Source organism: Ciconia boyciana, chromosome 1, assembly GCF_034638445.1.
Source record: "Ciconia boyciana chromosome 1, ASM3463844v1, whole genome shotgun sequence".
Classification (NCBI taxonomy): Eukaryota; Metazoa; Chordata; class Aves; order Ciconiiformes; family Ciconiidae; genus Ciconia; species Ciconia boyciana.
In genome coordinates, this window is record NC_132934.1 from 11,519,136 (window position 1) to 11,541,226 (window position 22,091).

Sequence of the window (22,091 nt, forward strand, 5' to 3'; positions counted from 1 at the left end):
TCAGGGTTCATCAGTGCTATATGTGCTTGTATGTGCATTGGATGTCTGTGGGTCTTTGTGCTGCAGGAAATTATACTGCACAATGGTCTCTTCTGGAGAACTGTGACATACTTTTTTCTGGCCATCATGGAGAGGCATAGGAGCACTGCCTGAAATCTCAATTAATTTGATTTTAGACTGGGAGAGCTTTTGACCAGAGAGAATGTAAAACTTAAAGTGTAATATGTACTTCCAAAGGAATAAAAAAATTCAAATCTAAAATACCATTAAGCTCAAGGGAGGGACTTGTTAGCTGAATAGCAGACCTATTGAGATCAGTACCTACGTAAAAGTCTGATTTATTCTGCAGTGTGGACGTAGATATCCAGGGAGAGCATTTTTTGTATTTAAGGTGTTTACATTCAACATGTTCTCAATTCAATGGAATCATGTTTAAGGAGAGGAATCTCCTCAGATGAAAATTCCCTTTTCTTTGTTCATTGAAAAATTTCTTACAGTGAGTTGGAATCACAATCTTGTCCTAGTGACTAACCACTCTTCCTCTTGCTTTTGCCCATATGATAGACCCATTGTAAACCATTGCAACTTTCATTAATCACAACTTTTGAAAATATCTGTATAGCGAGGATACATGATAATATACTCATGAATATTCCACATAATGCTAAAAAAGAGAAAATATTTGGGAATTGATTTAGTGAATTACTTCAATAGTGACTATGTTTCTGAAAATACAAATATGTTTATGCCAATAGACATTTCACATGCCTTTTCTCTTAGTAGCAATGATGACAGCAATATAATGCCTGTAGGAAGAAAAATTGCGAAAGAAAGCTTCGATGCCATTAAATTAGTTCTACATTGAGCCTACACTTATCCATAGCCTTAACCAAGCAAACCAGTATAACTGGAGAAGAAGGAACAGACAAAATGGCTATGTGTAGGAGATGGAGAGGCAGGCAAGAGCTGAGGTTTATTATGGTGCACAGAGGAAACATGATCTTTAATTTATAGATGCGCCTTTACTCACTAATTAATATTTGCCATACAGAGAGAATCCTGATCCAACCAAGAATTGAGCTCAGATTTTCATTTTTCCATTTAGAGCTTTAACTCCAGATCATTCTTCCTCTGAATTAGTTACGGTAAATTACTACTTTGGTGGTATGAATCAACACGAATACTAGTAACATCTAAATGTAAGTTCTGTTATCAGTAAGATCATGTTTAAAGTGTAGTTCTTCCTTGTGTCCTTCAAGTCTTATCTATACTATCTGGGAATGGTCTCAAAATGGTCTTCTAAAAATAGTTTTAAAGTACATTTTTAAATACTGCTTTTTTGGACATTATTAGGAGTTTAAGCAAGATCTGGAAGAACTCCAACTTGGATTTAATACCAATGTAATATCCTCATTACAGTAATGCAAAGATTGCTTCAACAAGGCAGGAAGTCAGGATTCAAGATGCCAAAATACTCAGCTGGTTGAAAACTGGCAGAGCTCCACTGACTTCAGCGGATTACACTGATTTACATTTACTAACACTCATACCTAACAACATTTAATTTACAATTCAAACAGGTAAAAAGTACTTTGAAAAAAACCAAACAAACGTTTTTACACAAGAAACAGAGGCTATGGCTTTATCTTACTGCTGCTGTAGTTGCCCAGCTGAAAAGGGTATTATTGGGTCCTTTCTATGATTTAACAGATTTTTTTCTCCCTAGAAGAGCAAAGGGAATGTTTATAAGAAGGTGTTGTATACACAACAACTTGAGATGTGAAAGCAGGAAGACAAGATACACAGGAAAATCTTTGTTAAGGAGATATAAGATGTCCAATGTGCTTCTTTAAATGTTTCTCAACACAGACACAGCTTAGTATATGCCCTTTAATGTTATAAACATTGTGTTTTTAAGTAAGAAACCCAAGTAATGTAATTATCCTTTCAACTTAAAAAGGTTCATGTAACTGTCTTACTCATGAACTCTCTGTGCTGTCAGGCATTATGAAGCTGCTCTGGTGTGAATGATACATGGTTTCTACAGAGCAAATAGACTTTTAGAAAAAAATAAGAAGGAATAGACAGAAGCTTAATAGAATTTTAAAATCCATGTAGCAAAATAAATATTGAGGATATATCTGATCTCACTAGCTTCATTTATCAGTAGGCATTTTGTCTTAGTAAAGACAAAAAACTGCACACAAAGTTCAAAGTCACTTTCTATACCTATGAATAGTTACCTCAGCATGCAAAAAAAAATAGGTGAAGAGCCTACTGAACTACAGAATTAAGTAAATACATAGTCCCATTTTGATGGAAGTATGCTCAACTTCCATTTTTGCATAGACCTTTCAAGGCAAAGGCCCATGACTAAGCTAATTGACAGCTCTTTTAATCTAATAAACTACAACAAGTATGCTTCTGATTTCCAGCTCCTAAAATACCTCTAGGGACAGGCGAGATGAGGGAGGGATCCCTGCAGTACCCAGAAAGGAAGACCTCAGAGCAGAGAGCATGCCTGATAGCAATGCACGAGCTTGTCTGTTCCAAACTGATTGAAGAGAATCCTCTTTTACATAAACACTGTATTAAAAATGTGGGTCTGTGTTAAGAGCTTTGACGTGACAAACACACTGGAGCTTCAGTATGACTGCTACGGCAAAAAAATGCCATCTTGTACTGTGTAACCTTTTCAAGCAATGGCATAATTGAACGAAACAGCAGCTAGAGAGGCAGTTCCAAGGAAGTCTAGTCTCTGAATCTGTTTCCTTTTTGATACATCACTGCAAAAACAATCCATGCATGATGTTCATAAGGCATGCTGTTATTACAGTCCCAGGAGCTGTAGAGTGAACCCATATAGACTGACTTGGCCTTTAAATGATATTCATACTGAGACAGAAATACTGTTTCTTCTTCCAAAATGAAAGAGAGCTACATATGGATATTTGATAGGTGGCGATGAGTTCCATTCACAGAATGAGTCCACTAGCAACTGTTAGAAATTTTTTTATTTATTTTTCTCTTGAATGCTGTTTTATAATAATTAGCACTTTCTTGCTGAACACCCAGCCGAGGTTCTGCATGAGCACATTCCATCCATTGCTCGGTGTGAGGTCTGTGTGCCTAACGCACAGATGGTGCGAGTCTGCTGAAGCACTCAGATTGGCAGCAGATTCCCAGTCCATGCTTTTAGCTTTTCAGGTCTTGGATCAGTCTCTAGAGTTTAACTGAGATGAGTGACTTGTAAGAGAGACTGGTCTCTGATTTGAACTACCCTAGAGCAGGGATGTTCAGGAAAGCTTCCTTCTGCCAGAAGGAATTATAACCTAGGAGTAATTTTCTGTTGGACTCATTACAGATTTTAGCTAAGATAGTGTTATGTTCTAGAGGCTCTACAGATAGAGGCATGCTGCTAACTTATTGCCTATAGACGCTGTCATATATAACTTGCCTTGTTCTCTTCATTACCTATATAGAGGTCTGTGCAACGGCAAGCTTTAAAAGCTTACTTGAACTTAATGTAAAATCTGTATCTGTATGAGTCTTCCCTACTGTCATAGGTGGTCTGAAATTGCTGCTTCAAAAGGTGGTTTCACAGACAAGTTAGCACTAAACTTTTTCATTCTTGCTATTTTTCTCTGTGATCAGCATGATATTTATGTGGCTCTTTCTTAAAAATAATGAAGTTAATGGGACGAATTAACAAAGGCTTTATATAAATTTGGAATTATTTATTAAAAAAAATTAAGCTGAATTGAAATTTCCATTTATTTTTACCAGCTTTATTCCCTTTTTTAATACTATATTTATCAGGTTGGATTCAGTTTGAATATGCTTTAGCCAAAGGCAAAGAGTTTTGTACCTCATGCTATTCTTTGACGAACTACCAGATGGACCTAGGGGATATATGGCCACGTTCCAGAATATACTACGTTCACCCTTGTTAAGGTTGAAGTAATGGAGAGTTTTATGATTGAGAAAAATATAAAGAAGAAATGTGAGAACTTGATTTATTTTTTTTTAAGATGGTTTGATTTTAAGAATAACAATCCAAATACAATTGGTTTATATTTCTCTGGAGGTCTTTTCTATGGACTTTGCAAGTCTGAATTTCATTTGAATGTTCTGATTGCTATAGATTCTGATTAGTTTGTCACTATTTTGACCCTGAATTTTAAGACACTTATGATTTATGACCTATAAAACATTAGTATATTGATGAGAAGTTGTGCAGTCTCCATCCTTCTTCAGTCCTGAAAGTGGAAAATGTAACTAATACCACAACACTTGTAGGCATAACTTGCATAACTGTAAAGCTGTTCACTGCGTGCCCTGGGAGTGCTCTCCAGTGCTTTAAGAAAGCACAGCAAGTGCTTAAATGAGTCGAATATGGGAATTAAGGAAACTTTCGTATTCGGTGAATGAATTTTGCCACCCAGTGAGGTTTACTATGGCTGATCTCAAAAGTCAGAAAAATATTGCATCCTTTCTTTTCTCCTTTTGTCTCTTTCTGTTGTCCTCAATGGAACAAAAGACTAACCCACTTTTTTTAACATCAAGTAAAATAGAGAGGAATTTTTAAGCGTATAAAGCAAATTTACCTACATTTTGAAGTCATTTTGAAATGAAAATTAAAAAAAAAACCCACAAGTGTTTTGAAGTTGTTGAAGCACTTCTTGTAGCCTCATTGGGTTGCTGTTTTATATATGCTGAAACTTCCCTGAGTTCAGGGCACTTTTATGAGTGGTGCTGGTAGGTCTATAACTGCAGTTTTCTGTGAAAGTGCACTTTATTACATTGTTTTTCTAAGGAGCAGAAGGAGAAAAATCTGAAAGCAAGGAAACAACTCTAATTTTTTTAAATGCCTTCAGTAATGTGTAATAGTTTATCAGTAAGTGGGATTGATCGTGTGGGCTGTGTATGAGGCTGGTGCTCTGAAAAGCTTGAATTCTTTCTAAGCAAATATTGGCTATTGTACACTATTTACATTTATGTCTTTTGCCTCATCCCTAAGGCGAAGACGCCAGTTTGCTGTCTGAGTGGGGTGTGGCGAAGGGAAGTCAGGTCAGGATTACTTTTAGAATGGAATTATGCTGGCGTTGGTACAGTGAAACAGGGACATTTCAGGTATTCATTGAGAAGTTGGAGTCTATTTACCAGAATTAAAATAATGTATGGGATGGGTTAGACTGGTCAGAGATTCCCAAGATACAGTAACAGGTTTTTTTATAATACAGTATTTACAAAGGTATGTCCCATTTGGGCTATACCACTGCCACTGCTATGCTCTATGTGCAACCAAATACCAAAGCTGCAGGCATTAAAAATAGAATCCTCCAAACTAAATTCTGTTGAGTTTACACATTGCTAACCAATGTCGAGATAGCAGGAAAATTAAATCACTTTTAAAAATGCAGGTTGGGAAATTTGAAGACTCATCTGCAAGTTCTCTTTGTAATCTGAATGGAAATTAAGAGATTGTCAAAACACAGGGAGCCTCATTTATTATTTGCAGATGCTACCCTCCCTCTGCTCCCTTAGCAATAAACTGGCATTTTGAAGAGTTCCTTCTTCCAGCCAGTGAAATCAGCTGTAAGTCGCTAAGAATAGGTGGCTGCATTAGCAAAGCTTGCTCAGGCTCAAGGGAAGGGATGGCCTAGTATTACCACAGTTTTAATTACTATTTGATGATCTGGATAATCTTTGAGCAAAGCACTGTTCTTGGTTCATTTATAACTTTCCGTTGGCTTTAACACTAATAAAATCTGTCCTGTTAGTGCTTATGTTCGGATAGTTTTAGTAAAAGCTGAGAGCAAATTAAAGATTTTCCTTAAAAACCCCCCCCACACCAAAACCAACAAAACGCCAAACATTATAGCTAATCAGTTTCCAAGTCCTGTGGTTAGTAAAACACCAGAAAGACTCTGCTAGTTCCCTGGGACTTAAGATTACCTTTGGGGAGAGAGTCAGTAGGTGTTAAATTGCATTAAGAGCAGCTGAGACAGGACAAAATTTCCTATGAATAAGTGAGTTTGAAAAATTACCTAAGTGCCCACCTCAAAATATGCCAGAAATGCAGAAGAAATGTGAAACACTTTCTTCCGATTGTTCTTCTGTTACAAGAAAGATTCACTTGTTGTACATGCTGTACTCGTCATGAGTTAGGAGTTTTGGGTTCTCATCTGTCTTAACTAAAAGCCTGAGCTAAAAATGCTGTGAAAACAATAAATGATGTAGTCTTGTTATTTAATACTGTATTTCTATCACTATGAAATAAAATTGAATGCCTTAAAATACATTTTTCTTAACAAAGGGGGATTTTTAGATCTGTTTTTGATGTTTGTACAATAGCAGAGGTACAAAGCCAAACTCATATTTTATGAGGGTTTGAATACAAAGTGACAATTACAAAAATCGCTTCTTAATTTTAAAGTCCTCTAGACTACTTTGTTAATTATCAACAGTCAAAAGTGTCCGATGATTCCATCCTACAAAGTATCCCTGATTATCTGCTTTCCTTTGAGTAGGCACCTGAGTGAGCCAATTGACTCTGGCACTACTTATGCTCTCCCTGATGTTAACTGAGGCATAAGTGTTCCCAACATCTTGCAGAATTCAGCCTGAATTTATTGCTTAAGAATGAACTCTCTCTGATATTGTTTTTCCTAATGTGCACATCACTACTATGATATGTTATGGTTTTCAAAACATCAGCTGCCCTGTCACTTGTCACCCCAGATCTTTACAGCAGTCAGTGATCAAGCAAGTGATTCTGAAAAGCAACAGATACAGTAAACTATTGGTGTGTTCTTGCCATGAATTTCAAGAATGAAGGCATCTGTGAGTTGCTAGGGAGCAGCTGTAATCTTATTTATACATTATATATAGCAGAGAGTAAGACATATTTAAAATACTCAGACTGATTTCTTTGAACATACAGAATGCTCCTTGGGAAGGAGCATTTTTCAGTGTGTTCCACAATGGATTGCTTGTGATTCAAAGAAAATAAATGTCTTGTAAGAAAAAAAATTCTCTGGTATGTATTAGAAATAAAAAGTATTAGTATAACTTTGGAAATAGGATACAGTAGTAAGACGACAGAATTTGCTCCCTCTGGGCAGATTATGTAGTTGTTTGTGACTACTAAAAATTGAGTTAAAGGGAAGTATCTACAGTAATAAAAAGTTAGCAATAATAGTCACTCAAATGGATCAGAGTGGTTATTTCTGTTTTCTGAATTTTCCTGCTCCCAAGATCTCTTCGTATGTTTGGATGTCTGTCAAATGGTCCCCCTTCTCTGCTTTTCTCACATAAATGAGATAATGACATGTAACTTCATGGCACTCATAAAGCCAACAAATAAAAGTAGTGAATATGTGGGTGTTATAATAAAGTTATTAAAACTGAAACTGTTTCTGACTCTGTAAAACACATTGAATATTTTTTTTCTGATAAAACAATGTAATTTTGTCAAAATATTTTTTTGAAAATTTTAACATTATCCAAAATTTCATCAAGAAATGTATTCCTTTGTTTTCAAGCTAGATGATTCCTTTCTCCCCAGGATGAAAAACTAAATTTTTTTGGGGTCAGTCTGTGTGATTTTGTTTTGGTTGGGGAGCAGGAGAATGGAGAGCAATGAATGAGCACAGAGCTCAGCAACAGCCTGGGCCAAGTTGAAGTAGATGTATAAATTAGAAAAACTCTTAAGTTGCCCTGTTAGCTACATTTTTATTTAATAATCTGATAAGTTGTTTTGGTTTTTTTTGTTTGGTTGTTTTTTTACATTTTACTTCAATCGAGAATTGTAGGGCAACTCTCTTTTGTCTAGGTAAGGAGCAGATAGAAATACTCTTGTATAAGAATGAATAAAGCTCTGGAAATGCCTGTTCCTTTCAGTAACTATAAAGGTGATGGGTCCTTGCTCAGCCTTAGGTTTAGAAATCTCAAAGCTACAAAAATCCCCAACTAAGTATTAGCAAAGAGCAAACATAATTCTTCAGTTCTCATTTATTTTAGCAGAGAATTACACATTGCACAGAAGCAGCTTTGGTGTTGAGCGGCACCCAAAGCAGTATGCCTTGGATAGGACTTCAGAAGTTATCTTGAAGCTGTTGGCTGGCCCGGACCCCAGCAGTGTCCTGCAGGCACCAGATTATTTCTGCATCTTGCTCCCCAGCAATCAAGGCTCTGAATGCTCTTTAACTTTGAGGGCAGCTCTGTACCTAAGCTACTTCTCTGTATTCATGACATACTGTGCTGCAGCTAATAAGTAATCTGGGGTTGCTGGTGCATGAGGCGTCTGTTGCAGAAGTGCTGGCTCTGGACGTGGCGTCAGATTAGGTCATGCAAGCACCTGTGAAAAACGTTCCCCAGTTCTTCTAGTTCTGGGCAGTTAATGCCAAGATGACGTAGTTTCCTTTGTGTAGCTTCAACCTGAGTCAGCTTCGACCTGGGACAGAGGGGAGTTTTGAACTCTGACTGCACAGTTTTAAGGGAGCTAGATGCTGGTAACGGGATCTGTCAGCAGTCTCAGACACGACAAGCAATGAACCAAGTCTAGGTTTCACCCATGGCCTACAGTCAGGAGTAAAAGGAGATAGGGCCAGGGGCAGGTTGAAGACAAGGCTACAGTTTGGGTCCAACGTCCATCCAAGAGACAGGACTGGAGAAAAGATTTAACATACATCCGAGGGGTCCATTTAGGAGATGGGCTAACTATGGCATAGGGTCAAGATCCATCGAAGGGGTAGGGCTGGAGACAGGCATGCCTATCCCGTAGCCAAGGACTGGACTGAAATGGAGCCCGTGCGCAAGGGTGCAGGCAGAGGTTCCCAGTGAGGCAGGTCATGGTCACTGAGGCCCATTAGAGCCCCACGGTAATAGAAAGCAAGAGACTTTTTGGAAGGACCTGGGCGAGCTGGCCATGGGAGGCCCTCTCCAAAAACAGGGTGTGGGCAGGAAGAGATTAACTTACAAAACCTTTATTTCAGTTTTGCTCTGTTCTGAGGTGTTTTTTTTCTAATTTATTTAATAAGTTAATCACTTCAGTATCTAGGCTTGTAAAACCTAGCTCCAGATTTCACAAGCACTCTTAATATTATGGTGTAGTCACTTTCAGAAGAGATGGAGGAAGACTCACCACAAAGTTTTGGTTGATCTGGGGTCCCAAGCTCGGTAGTATCTTTGAGCAGTAGTTTTACCGTCATGATACTCTGCAACCAGTCTAGACTGATTAGAAAGCATTGATCGTTGATAGAGGTGTCCCATCAGCCTGGCTGAGCTAAGTGGTCTTGAAAGTAGTACTGAAATAATAAAAACATCAATATATTTACCCTGTATAGATAGGTATTACTGGAATGTTGAGTGATTTTGTTTCTCTATTCCAAAGCATATTTCAAGGTAGGAAAAGATAGAGCATTTTTGGTTAACTTTTGAAATTCTGGGTTTGAACTTCTGAAGATCTTGTCTCATAGGATTTCTATGTCCATGAAAGTATTCAGTGATGAAACTGAGATTGCCATGTTCGTGTCCTGTGTTTGGGCCCTCAGCCAGGTTACTGCTGCCTGAAGAAAAGGCTCCATTGTTTCTTAAATTGGGAGACTGACAGTTTCAAAACAAACAAACAGACAAACAAACTAACAAACAAAGAGGCAAAGGAATTCTATTATAGTTTAGAATAATTCAACATGAGTTATTATTCCTTGTTATTTGGGTAGTCTGTGTAAACAGTGCCAAGATCACAGATCCAAAGCACAGATAATTTATTACTCTCAGGAACTTTTTCTGAGTGTAATAAAGCATGAGGGCCATTTAAATAAAATTTCAATGTTACAGCGGGCCCCAATGCCTGCCACAATGTAGCAAGAGCCATGCATTGAAGGCGCATCTTTCATTCTTTCTCAATTTGTACAGAAATGTTTGACTTTCCCTTGCAAGTCTTATAGAAAGCAAGGAGAATGTCTCTTTGTGAGAAATTTATAAACGTGTCCTTGAAGACTGAGTGGAGAGGGGCATGTTCTGCTGAGGAGCAGTTTTCCTAATCTTTACCACATTTAACTATTGTCTTTCTTCTTGTGTTGTTTCATACTAATGTGTCTCTCCCCATCATATTCTCTCCCCTAAAACCTCGCAGTTCATTATACCAGAATAAATATTCAGCATTTAGAAAGCAATTTTAATACAATCTTGCCTGAATAGAAAAGTGCATGGCTATTGACTTCAGAGAAAAATTAAAGTATTTTTTGTTCTATGAGCTTACAGATTTTACTTATGCAATGAGGCTTTATTCTGTGAGAAATGGTAAGGTTTTACTGATGATTTGGAGAGCTTTTAGCAAAACATTCATGATTAAAGTACTGAAAATGATTTTAGACCTCAAAGCCAGTAGAAACTTGCATTCACTCAGTCAAAGCAGTTTAATAAAATGTATTCAAATTAGCTCTTCTTAACAAGCCATGGGGGCTGCCAAATTGCATTTTGAAAGGTGAATGAGCACACCTTTGCCGGTAAGACCCTTTATGGCTATTTGAGATGAGCTTTTGCTAATTGTGTTTGACTGCTAGGTGGGAGGCTTGGAGAAGGAGAAGTTTGTCACAGGTTGCCAGATCCTGAAGCATGTATCATTTCCCCATGTGTTGTTGCGCTGAACTGCTGCAGTGCTACAGCTGAACTAAAGAAAAGGGAAGCAGGCAACAAATAAATTATGTACGCACCTCTTAAATAATTAGTGAATATTTCTTACACTGTACTTTAGTAGTTGAGACAGGTCTTACACTTCAGGAGAATGAAGTGTGTGAAGTTCCGAGTTATTTCTGATGCCTTTTGTTTGGGAGCTTGTGGGATAAATCTTCCACTGGCAGTAGAAGCCGGGGAGATAGGTGCTCCGGGCCCTGACATGGGGTAACGCAAAGAAGAGAAAGAGTCACTGACTTGACTCTATGTGGGATCTTGTGCAAAACTCAAAGGTTATTTTTTGGGGGTAGGTTTGAATGTTTTGGGTTTTTTTTAATCACTAACAGATAACAGCTTGGGAAGCCAGCCTCGGAGTCAGGCTTTCTCAGTGGTGTGATCCACAATGCCTGTTATAAAGGTTTTACGTTGAAGTATGAATAGGACTCCTGTCTCTTGTGGTGGTGATCTCCTTGTTAAACGATTCCGGCTTTTGAGCTATTCTGATAGCTGGTGCTGGAGAAGAAAAATTAAAATGTTTCTTTTTTTTCTACAAATGTACCTACTAGACCACACTTTGATAGTCTGCAGCTTTCAAACCATTCAAGCTTGGAGTTATGGAACAACTTCCCTATAGGAATGGGGTGTGTGAAAAATTTGTGTGCTTTCAAACTGGGGTTTATAGGATCTTATGTTTGCTATAAGAATGGATTAGATACAGGGATAAAAGTGTAAATTTTCCATCCAGATTCTCAAACCCTTACCAGTATGGGTTACTGTAACTTTGCTCTATTGAAAGATTAATTCCAGTCAATTACTTGTATTGTGTTTCTGGTTGGTGGGGTGCAAAATCATGGTTGTGTGGATGCAGTGCGCCATCACCTTAACTTCTGCTGAGGCTGTTAGATCACAGCCTGTTAGAAACCATATTTCACGAAGTGCTTAAAGATGTCAAAGAATCAGCACTACAGCACTGGCCTTTATATAGCTGGTCAGCGCAGTCTCCCAGTCATCCCTATCATCCATCTGCTCCAAACCTGCATCACTTGAGCACATACTTGCCTGTGCCCCTACTGTGAATTTTCTTTTCTTGTGGCCTTCTTAATGTTTGTTTATAATATCGAGTGAAAAATTTAATTACAATGAAATGGCATTTTTGCAATGAACTACTGCTTTCTTCAAATTTTAAGATGTTTTTGCCTAATTGAAACTCCAAAATAAAAAAGGATTATATTTAAATTTTCTTATTCCTTTCACAGTTGAGTAGCAAATTAAAAGCAATTGCATGAACAAATCTGAAAAAAAGAGAAACCAGGAAAAAAATCGAACAAAGCAAACCAAACATTTTCATAAGTAAAATAAATGAATGTTTTAAAATGATTTTTTAAATTATTATTTAAAATCTTCTGTGAACGTTATTTTACATTTTTTTAGCCTATTTTCAAAATCTTGTAACCATTCTTCTATAAATTCAGTAACTTTTGATGCGGGTGTACTTCACACAGTCATGAATGAAGTTTAAAGAAGTTGGCACTACATTTCTCTTCAAAGAACACCTGGTAACACCCATATTCCCATGTCTGTTCCCTACGTGAATATTTGCTGATGATGAGAAAACCTAAGAGTTTTTCCAGATTTGATGGTCACTCTAATTTAGATGCTCTTCTGAAATTTCCATCCTTGATTCAAACCATCTGGATCTATAAAACTGATTTCTACTCTTGCCTTGCCTGTAGGACTGTAAGGCTCTTCTTGTCACTACAGTCAATTTAATGCTGAAACCCACTGCTGACTGTGCAAATTTTACATGTTTCACAGAAAAATGTAACAAATTCTGTAATAATCAGTTGTAGGATAAAATTTATTTATTTCTATTTTTTTAATTAATAATCGGCCTATAGACCATTTCTACTATTAAAATCTGTCCTAAAAATAAAATAAAAAAAAGATTTTGGATTATAGCTGAGGTACACTTTCTGTGTGGCAATTTTGAAAATCAAGCACCTCAAAAATATCCAAACTGTAATCTGAGTTCATTAGACACTATCTTCTTTTGTAGTGGTTTTCTGCTCATGATGCACTGATTTTTTAAAATAATTGCTACTATATGAAGAATTAAAGCATATTCCAATTACTCAGTTACTGATGGAAAGGAAAGACTGTACTTCTGAAGGAAAAAAACCCAAAACCCAACATAAGTGCTGTGAAATTCAAAAGTGATGAAAACCTATGACAGCTTATGAGACATGCCTGACAAAAATTTGCAGCTATAACTGCAGTTGTCAGAAATTTATTGGTGATAAATACCCATCAGCCACAAGCATCAGAGACATATTTTGGTGAGTTTCTTTAAGGTCTCCATAGCTTTAACCTGAGAAACCTGGCGGGGCTGGTAGACAGTCTGGTGTGCAGTTTCTCGGTTCTTGTGCTGGACGGCAGCCAGTGCATTAGCGCTGGACCCGTTCCTGCCTGTGCCTGGAATTATTTCCCGGGAGACAGCACAGCCCCCACCAGGCAGCGTTGCGGAGAGGCAGAGTACTTGAGTAAACTCAGGCCATCTGTTGGTTGCATAAATTAGTTTTCCCCATTTGCCCATCTAGCCATAAGGTATCCACGTTTTTTTTATTTTTTATTTTTTTTTTTCTCCCAAATCCCCAAATAATGTATTTTTTCTTTATCCAGTTCTAGTAGGACAGAGATAGGCAAATGGATTTCTTGCTACTTTTGTCTTCTTTACTTCTTGTGGTTGCGTGCATTTCATTGTAGTGGCTTTGTTTAACAAATCAAATTATCTCCTTTATATATGTGTTCTGCTTTGGAAACTGTTAAAGGCTCCTCACCAGAGATAACCTTTATTCATGATAGAGGAGAAACATGATTATAGTTCCTTTCCCCTCTTCCCCCATCTTTTTTCCCCTTTCGTTTTTTCCCCATTTCCCTTTTTTTGAATTTTTCCTTTTTTCCTCTTTTCTTATTTGTTTTCTTCCTCTTCCTCTCCTTTCCTCATGAATACTAACTCTATAATATGAATAAATAGATAAGGGACTAAACCGATTACGTTAGCATAACTTAAATGATTTACTTCAAACGGCATGTTTGTTGTTCAGCATTCAAGGAAGGATTAAATTCAGCAATAACTATTTGATTTCAACTTCAGTCATTTTAAAGGATCTCCATTTTACTTTTCTCTCAGCACTCTCTGGGAATCCGATTCCTTGAGCATTTAGCAATTGAATAGTCCGTCACTAGAAAGAGTCAGTTTTGAAGATTTATTAAATGATTTTTAGAGACACCTTCTACCTGTCAGACAAAAAGGTGAAGTATTTCTTTCACAGGGCATGTTTGCATTTTCCTAGCAATAGTCTTTCTGAAGCTCTCCAATAAGAACAGAGGACATCTTGATGCCTATTCTGTCAAGTCACTTTGCTTATTTTGAATGTCTGTTGCCATTTTGATTTATTTCAATTTTTTCCTCTTGCAGATTTATTTGAAAAACAGGGATTTGTATACTGTAGAAGCCAACAACCCTCGTCAGCTAGTGGAAATTGCAGCCAGAGACATTGAAAAACTTCTGAGTAACAGGTCTAAAGCCTTGGTGGTGAGTACTAATGGGTTAGGTTCTCCATTTAGAATTTTTAAAAAATCTTTATTATTGAAACATGCTTTTATTGTTATTTTTCCTGTCTATACACTTAGAGGCAGTGTCAGCCTGATGTGTACAGGACATGACATGTAGAAAGATGGCTCGTGACTTCATGGTAGAAAATGAACTCATTAGTTCATTGGCATAGGGCAGATGCTTATAATATTGATGGACAGATTAGGAACCATGGCCAAGTAACAAATCAAGTTATAAATAGATTGGAAAATATTCCTCTAAGTGACGCACATGAATGTTTATGACTTGAAGATCACTGTACTCTGCAGTCAGTAGTGATCTTGGGGAAACAAGAAGTAGAGCTTTTTTAAATGTGATTTAAAAATAATGGTATCTTTGAAGTCATGATGTTCATTTTGATATTATTGCTAACTACATCTGCTGATATTTGGTCTCTTCGTCTTTTTAGTTACTCAGTCTTTCTTGATGGTAGCAACTAATTCTTCTCCTTCAACAAATGTAGCCATGTGTGAATCAGATTCATTTCCATACCTATTCTATTTCTGAGCTGCTAATTTAATCTGTATTTCGATCATGTTTCGTATCAGCAAAGTTAATCCTGAACTATTAGTGTGAAGACCATGCTGCATTGTAACCTCATGATTCTTTATGCTTTAAATAAGAAGTAGTTATTTCTTTAAAGTGCTTTTGCCAGCAGTCCCTTTTTCTTCTATCCTGTAAGACACCAAACCTGCATAATTGCTTTTTATGATTCCTACTCTCATCACTCTGACTCGTATAAGAGTTTGGAGTGCTTTTCAGAAGATACTGACCAAATATGCACGGGGGGATCCGAATGAATTCATAAACATGCTTTTTACAGAGTGGAGCTATCAGAAACGGGTTTAAAGGATGGAACAGCAGACTGGGATTCCCTGAGCAATTACATATCCACATAGACTTGCAGATGAGTTTGGACGTGTCATTTAAAGTGAAAGAGAGAAGAAAGAGGGATTAATTCACCTAACTGTAGACATCTACTCAGCTGGTCGTCCTAAGCTCCTTTTTTGTTCAGTGGAATAAAACAGGCACTTCTCAGTCAGGATTGACCTGACATGTTCTGAATAAGACTTTAAAATGGGATGAACTACAGCCCAGAAATACTTACTTCTCTCTTTCTCTATCAGAGCAGCCTCAATGTAAATGTCTATACTGTAGATGTGTAAAGTTGGGGGAGATGAGTCCCACCCAAGCAGTCCTTTTATCAGTACAGTTTCAGGCAGCTGCAGAATGAATCTGAGAGTGAAACTGCTGCTGCACGCTATCCTGTGGACTAGCCTTCTTGTAGGCGATGAGATTTTGCTTAGTCCATTGTCCGTGCATAGGCACCACAGGAGGTACCCATTTTCCTGCCTTTTTGTTCTTGGCAGGAGTTCACTCTTCCAGTTCCCTAACACGCAATGTGCATCAGCGTTATCTGGGCCAAAGCTTCCCTCCTTCAGTCAAATGAGTGTAAAACAGACATGATTTTTTTGTTTGTTTTCCTGTTTTAACTTGGTGGGCATGTGTTTATGTAGCACTCTGTGGACTTTGTATTATTATTGCAAAATATTATAAATCATTTGCAGACCTTTGTGAACACAGCAGTTTTTCCACCATTTTCCCATCAACCCATATAAGTCTGACGTTTTTCAGTTATCACAGCCAAATCTTATGTTTTCTTGAGACTCCAGATTAATGTAGGGGTTTGTGTGTGTCTCTGGTGGTTTGATCTTAAAACTTTAAGAAAATTATATAAGTATCTCATGCTTACTTTAGAAAAGATTCCAGAGCAGTTTTTCTGTGAATGTGGAAGAAGGGTGCCTACTTTATTTTAGGCAAGCCCATGGTCACTTTTTGAAAAGGGTAATACAATTCAGTTCTCTGACATAAAAGATTAAATTAGAAGAAGGATGTTCCTTCAGTCCAGTTGCTCTTTTTTTTTTTTTTTTTTAAATAAGTCTTGTAGTATTCAGAACTTCTCAGGTAATTTTAAATGATCAAGTCAATGCATCTTGAAGGCAAATAAAAAGTCCTCCAGATGTATTAGTGGGTAAAGACTTACGACTTTAAAACCAATGTTATTATTTTGGAGGATGTGACTCATGATGTCTTTAATGTTTGGGGTTGCCATTACTGCCAGTGCTGCAGTGAATGTACAATACTTAATATTTTTAGCTGCATGCCATCATTTCAGGATGCGTGTCAGCAAGACTTCTGCGTGACATCTTTATCAATCTTGCCACTTCACGCAGAGTGAGATTCATCCCCAAACAGGTGGAAATTACTTAGCTCCCCCCCCACACTTCACACAACTGAATTTGATTTGCCATCCTTTAAATACTGATAAATGATGCTTCTCTTCAGTGTTGGGACATCTCTAAATTTTTTTTAAATTACCTTTTTTTTATTGCCTGGGAATCACCAGCATTTACAAACATTAATTACATGATTACAACATATACGTAAGATCCTTTTAGCAGCGAAGTAATTGGAATGACCTATTGAAATATTCCTCTACTCCAGTTCAAGAAGGACGGAGCTGTCTTACAGAGGTTGTCAGGTCTCAGATATTTGCCTTGCTGAAACTCTGTGAACTTTGTGTACTTTTAATGTCCTAATTATATATATACACACATAAACCTCCTAATTTTATATATCTATATCTATATCTATATCTATTTGGTAACCTACTGTGCTTTTTTTAAGCAAGTGGTATTTAATTTCTCTCTATATATCCTAGTTTTTTCCTTTCTTTTTTTTTTTTTACTTTAAAAAAAGAAATATCTGCATACATTTTAAAAGTGAAAAAATTATCAAAATCTCTTTCTTCAGAACAGCTTTCTAGGGGTGGTTGGTCATAGAGGGTTCCTGAGAAAACTTACTTTTCCTTTTGTATCGAATGCCAGACACAGCCAATGCCAATGTATTAAAAAATGAGTATAACCTGACTATTAGTCAGGTTAGTAAAACTGACTTAAAGCTTTTTAATATTATTTTTGTTATTATTAAGTTGATTAAGCTTTTTAATATCATTTTCATTGTTTGATTTAGCTTCTGATTTCTGATCCAGACATTTTTCTCAACCATTGCCAAGGCTAGCTGTTCTGGGGAATCCTTTGTTTCTTTAAAAAATGTATTTCTGGTGTATATTCATGTACCCAGGGGCTTAGTCTGACTAAAAAAAAGAAAAGAGGAAAAGGCCTAAAAAGCATTACTTAAGGGGAAAAATACCCTTTTATTAATCTTAGTCCTAGTCAGATCTCTTTGCTGACTCATATTCTACATGGTTATTAATTTTGGATCACTTCATGTTGGTTTCTTTGGTGCTATCACCTGATCTTAAGAGCTCCTAATGGCTCAGATATTTATACTGGCTTTTCTATTTGTAGTTATCCTGGATTTATATCAGAGCTTTCAATGACTTCTGATTTTAAACATTCCTCTAGATTATTTTTATACACAGGAGACACTCACTTATTATGTCCTGCATCTGAACTATTACTTTCTACTAAGAGAATTTCTTCACCTTCCATATGTATTTCTCTTTCTTCTTTTTTCAAGGACTATCTTTATGCTGGCATTTTGTAAACTTTACGTAGTGAAGCTGAATTATTTAGCTGAAACTTAAGTCTTCTTAAATCTGCTGGGTCACATTTTCTCTGAAATCAGGAGTGGAGTTGAATGGAACTGTTACTAATGATTGCACAGAGGGTTTTACCATTGGGGCTAATATGACTCAAAGTGTTAATTAAGACCTGAATCCTGAAAAGAGTATGATGGAAGAGGATCATACATCCTCCAGTGATGCTACGAGGAAGGTGCCAGTGAATGACATCAACAGTGTCATTGTTCAGAGACTAGCATACCCCAGGGATGCCATGATTTTCTCTAGGCATGCTACACAAACAATCTTTGGGCAAGGTTATAACAAGTAAATATTAGTGATGACTTTTCTAATAATAAGCTGGCTTCCCTTGAGCTGCAAGAGCACCTTTAAATGAGAAATAACTCTTGCATTCCAATTTATTTGTGTTTTCATGCAACTTTCTGCTAGAAAACTCTCTAGCTATGACTTAAAGGTAAAATTACTCAGTGGTTCTGTGCATTACACACAAAAGGCTTGAGTAACATGGAAGAGCTTTGTGATTTCATTTCTGGTTTATATGAGAAAAGATTATAACAAAAATCTGGACAAAGATCATTTGTCCCACCGTAAGGAAAAAAGTCTATTTTTATATGATTAATATTTTTAAATTCATGTCTATGAATTTATGCTTGGGAAAAGCTTAAAAATGGTGGTTGAAATAGGTACCTAGCTGGGGAAGGAGAAAGGGGAAAGTCCCGATCTGAACTCAGAGGGCTTTCCTAGATAGCTATTACTAGAAAATGTAGAAGAAAAAGTTAGGAGGAAAAGAAAATGGAAGAATTTTCTAGCAAAGTGTAGTGGAGGAAGAGAGTGGTATAAGTAGTAAGGAGGGAGGCAGGCAACAGCCTTATAGTCAAGGATGTCAAAGACTGTCTTGCAGTAGAGCCTGTTCAAATAGTGATAATTTTTTTTGTTTGTTTACTGTTGTTTATTATCGCATAGTTGCCTGGCCTAACCCTACTGAGCACACACTATTTCAATATTATGGAATTTCCATATGCATATGGTATCCATATGGTCCTGTGAGGAGCAGGGAGTTGGACTCGATGTTCCTTATGGGTCCCTTCCAACTTGAGACATTCTATGATTCTATGGTATGGGCAAGTTAATATTCTGTCTCTGTATCTTGCTAAAAGGTGGTGTACAGGCTAGCTGTGCTACCATTGCAACCTGCATTTCCAGGTGTGTAATGGAAGATGGGTGGAGGTTTCATTGAAAATGTATCCTGCAGTAACTACAGGCAAAACTCACAAAGGTTCTTGGACATTTTTCAGGTACACAACCTTTCCAAGGATACCACCAAATAGTATACCTAGCCCATTAGGCAGTCTGGCACCTTAACTGTTCATTTTCACTGGAGTTACCTTCTGTTTTAAAGTTCCTACTCCATTCATCAGTGCAATAGCTTTCTGGAGCTATGTACATCATGCTAATAGATCATAATCTTTCAGTTCAGATGGGAACTAAATCATTTAAACAAAAACTTTTCTATATACAAGAAAGTGAGGATAGTTGTATTTGGAAGATACAAATATTTATTTGATGAGTATCATTAGAAATACTAAATAGAGTACCTGACATTGTAATATATTTAAAAAATATGGTTTGAGGAGTTACAAATATTTTCTTAATGTCTATATAAAACCAAACCCTTTAAAACTCATTAATATATGAGATGGACTTATTATATATGTTTTATTACTCATGTAGAATACTGTAATAAGTTTAAGATTTGCAAAGATCCTAATTTTTGTTGTCACACTTTAAAATTTAAAATTGTGAATTGTGGTATTCAGAAAGGTGTATTTTAAAAACTCAGTGCTTTGCAGAAGACTGTTCTGGGGTTTTGTTTTCTGTTTAGGCATTGTGTCGTGAGGGAAATTAAGCATGACTTATCTTAAAGTAACGTTTAAACCAGTGCTGCACACTAAATCTACGGTGCGGCTTCACTCTTGTGCAGTGTGCAGTCGTTAGTTGTGCAGCCCTTGGCCTTCCTCTGCCCATCTGAGCAGCCCATCACTCACTAGGTATCACGAAGCATCCTTAATCTTCTACGGCAGGAAAATCTGCAGTTTTACCCTCTTGCTCATTTTTGCTGTTATATTTCAGTTGAAGAGAGTAAGCAAGTTTGGATCTCTCAGGTGACAGAAAATTAAAATTAAGAGAGAAAATGGTTAATAAAGAACACCTACTAACAGTCTTTGTAAGCACAGCCTGCAGAAAATTTTGGAAACAGGGTCAAAATGTCCTATTTCTTGCTTAGATAAGATCCCTTTCTGCATTCGCAAATTATTTTACTGTTGGCTACTTGTTTGTGTAATCCTTTGAGATGAATCCTACTTGTCCTCCTATCCAAAATTAAGATGTATGCATATTCCCCTGCAAATCTTCTTTTCCACAGTGAAATACCTCTTTCTGCAAAGCCTCAGTGTCTGTAGCTTATTGTCAACACCACGATGTACACTCAGAGTGCATTTATTAATAAACTTTTCTTTAATTACTGCCCATATTCTAAAGCAACAGCATAACCATTTGTGTAAAGCAAACACCCAAGTTCCATTAAAATACATTTCACTGGAGAATGAGAGACAATCATATTTTCACTGCCAAATTCCTGCTTAATGTTGCTTTGTTTTGCTGTGGGGTTATTTGTTTTTCCTTTTAACTCTTAAACTCTTACATTAAGGTCATTCAAGGGAAAGTACTAGTCGCTACCCTTGGCTTCTTAGGCTGCGTGCAGACAAAGAAGAGTTACATGTAGATTTGCACCTTATTGTCTAGATTTCTTCAGACATCTCAACCAGAGACATCATATCTTCATTCTAGCCTTTATGCCTGGGTTTCTTCTGAAAACTGAGGCAACTGAGTTTCCATGGAAACTGAGGCACAGATTGTGTGCTAGGAGACAGGTTCCCTCTACGTGCTCTTGGGAAATGTCCAAGGTGCACAACTGTGTCTGCGAATGAGGAGCTCAGAATGTTTATCTGCTAGTTTAGATGCAATTTCAACACAGCTGTGCAAGTGTGTCCAGATCCCTTAGTATTTCCCTGCCCGCCTGAAATAAGGCTTCAATGTCTCACAATACAACTGGGAAGCTTAAATAAACATGTGTTATAACATATTTTGAGCTTCCTGGGCAGAGAAGCTGTGCACTTTAAATAGGGTTGGGAATTTTTCTGTAGCCTGAAAGACCTATAAAACTAAAATAAATTTTGTAGGTGTGCTTGATACTACTGGTTTTTGGAAGGCATCCAAAACTCTAGCCTGAGTTTTGATTAGATGCCTAAAACCCACCTAACATCCTTGAAAACACTATGGGACACCTACTTTCTGGTCTGCTAATCTTAAATTGCCTGTACTAACAAGTTATCTTTCCACTTTTTATAATATGCTATAGATAAATTGAAGTTGTCCACTCATTTAGCAGAACATGCACTGGGCAGCATCTCTTGCTTTGGGCTCTGTTGCAGCTCAGCCACCAGTTTCCTAAGCTCCACCAGAAATTCCAAAGAAGCCTAAATAGTCCCACCTAATAGTGGCGTCCACCACTTCTGCATGGTAATCTAAAGATTAGAGCTAATCAGTCCGTGAGGGCTTGGGCTAGGTCTCTGGAATGAAAATACCTATGTATACATATGGATACATATCTTGATCTGGACACACTTGTGCAGGTGTGCTGAAACTCCATCTCAACTATATTCCATTGTGCATACTGGAAATAAGTATTTTTCCAGTTATCTTCTAATCTAAAAGATAAATACACAAAACATCTGACCAGGGAAGAGGATTTGCAACTCAGTTCTTTTCCTTCCTGTTTAAGTCCTCTGATCACAAGGCTAAAGTCCTCCAATCCACAATATAATCTGTGCAAAAATAACTTTTTGATGCTAACAATTGCCCTCAGCCTTCATTGCCCTCCCTTCAAATGCATTAAATTCATTTGTTCTTAGTCTCAGGCTGTGAGGGCCAGGGTCCTTCCCCTTTCACATGACAATTAGGCCATTCTCCAGAGGTGTAGTTTGGATCCTCCTAAAGTTAAGGGCAATCTGTGATTCTGACTTCCCTCATTATTTTGCAAATGATGACACGGTAAATGTTGTGATTTTGTCATTAGAAGACACTGATGAG

General features: G+C 37.2%; 1 protein-coding gene across 6 annotated transcripts in view; it reads left to right on the top strand.

Moving 5' to 3' along the window:
- Window positions 1-22,091, top strand: part of CACNA2D1 (calcium voltage-gated channel auxiliary subunit alpha2delta 1) — a 440,093-nt gene that overhangs the window by 61,983 nt on the left and 356,019 nt on the right. For all 6 annotated transcript variants that reach the window (XM_072858469.1, XM_072858441.1, XM_072858480.1 and 3 more), the window contains exon 3: window positions 14,159-14,275. In XM_072858469.1, the coding sequence (XP_072714570.1) occupies window positions 14,159-14,275 (117 nt within the window). The remainder of the gene's footprint in view (window positions 1-14,158; window positions 14,276-22,091) is intronic.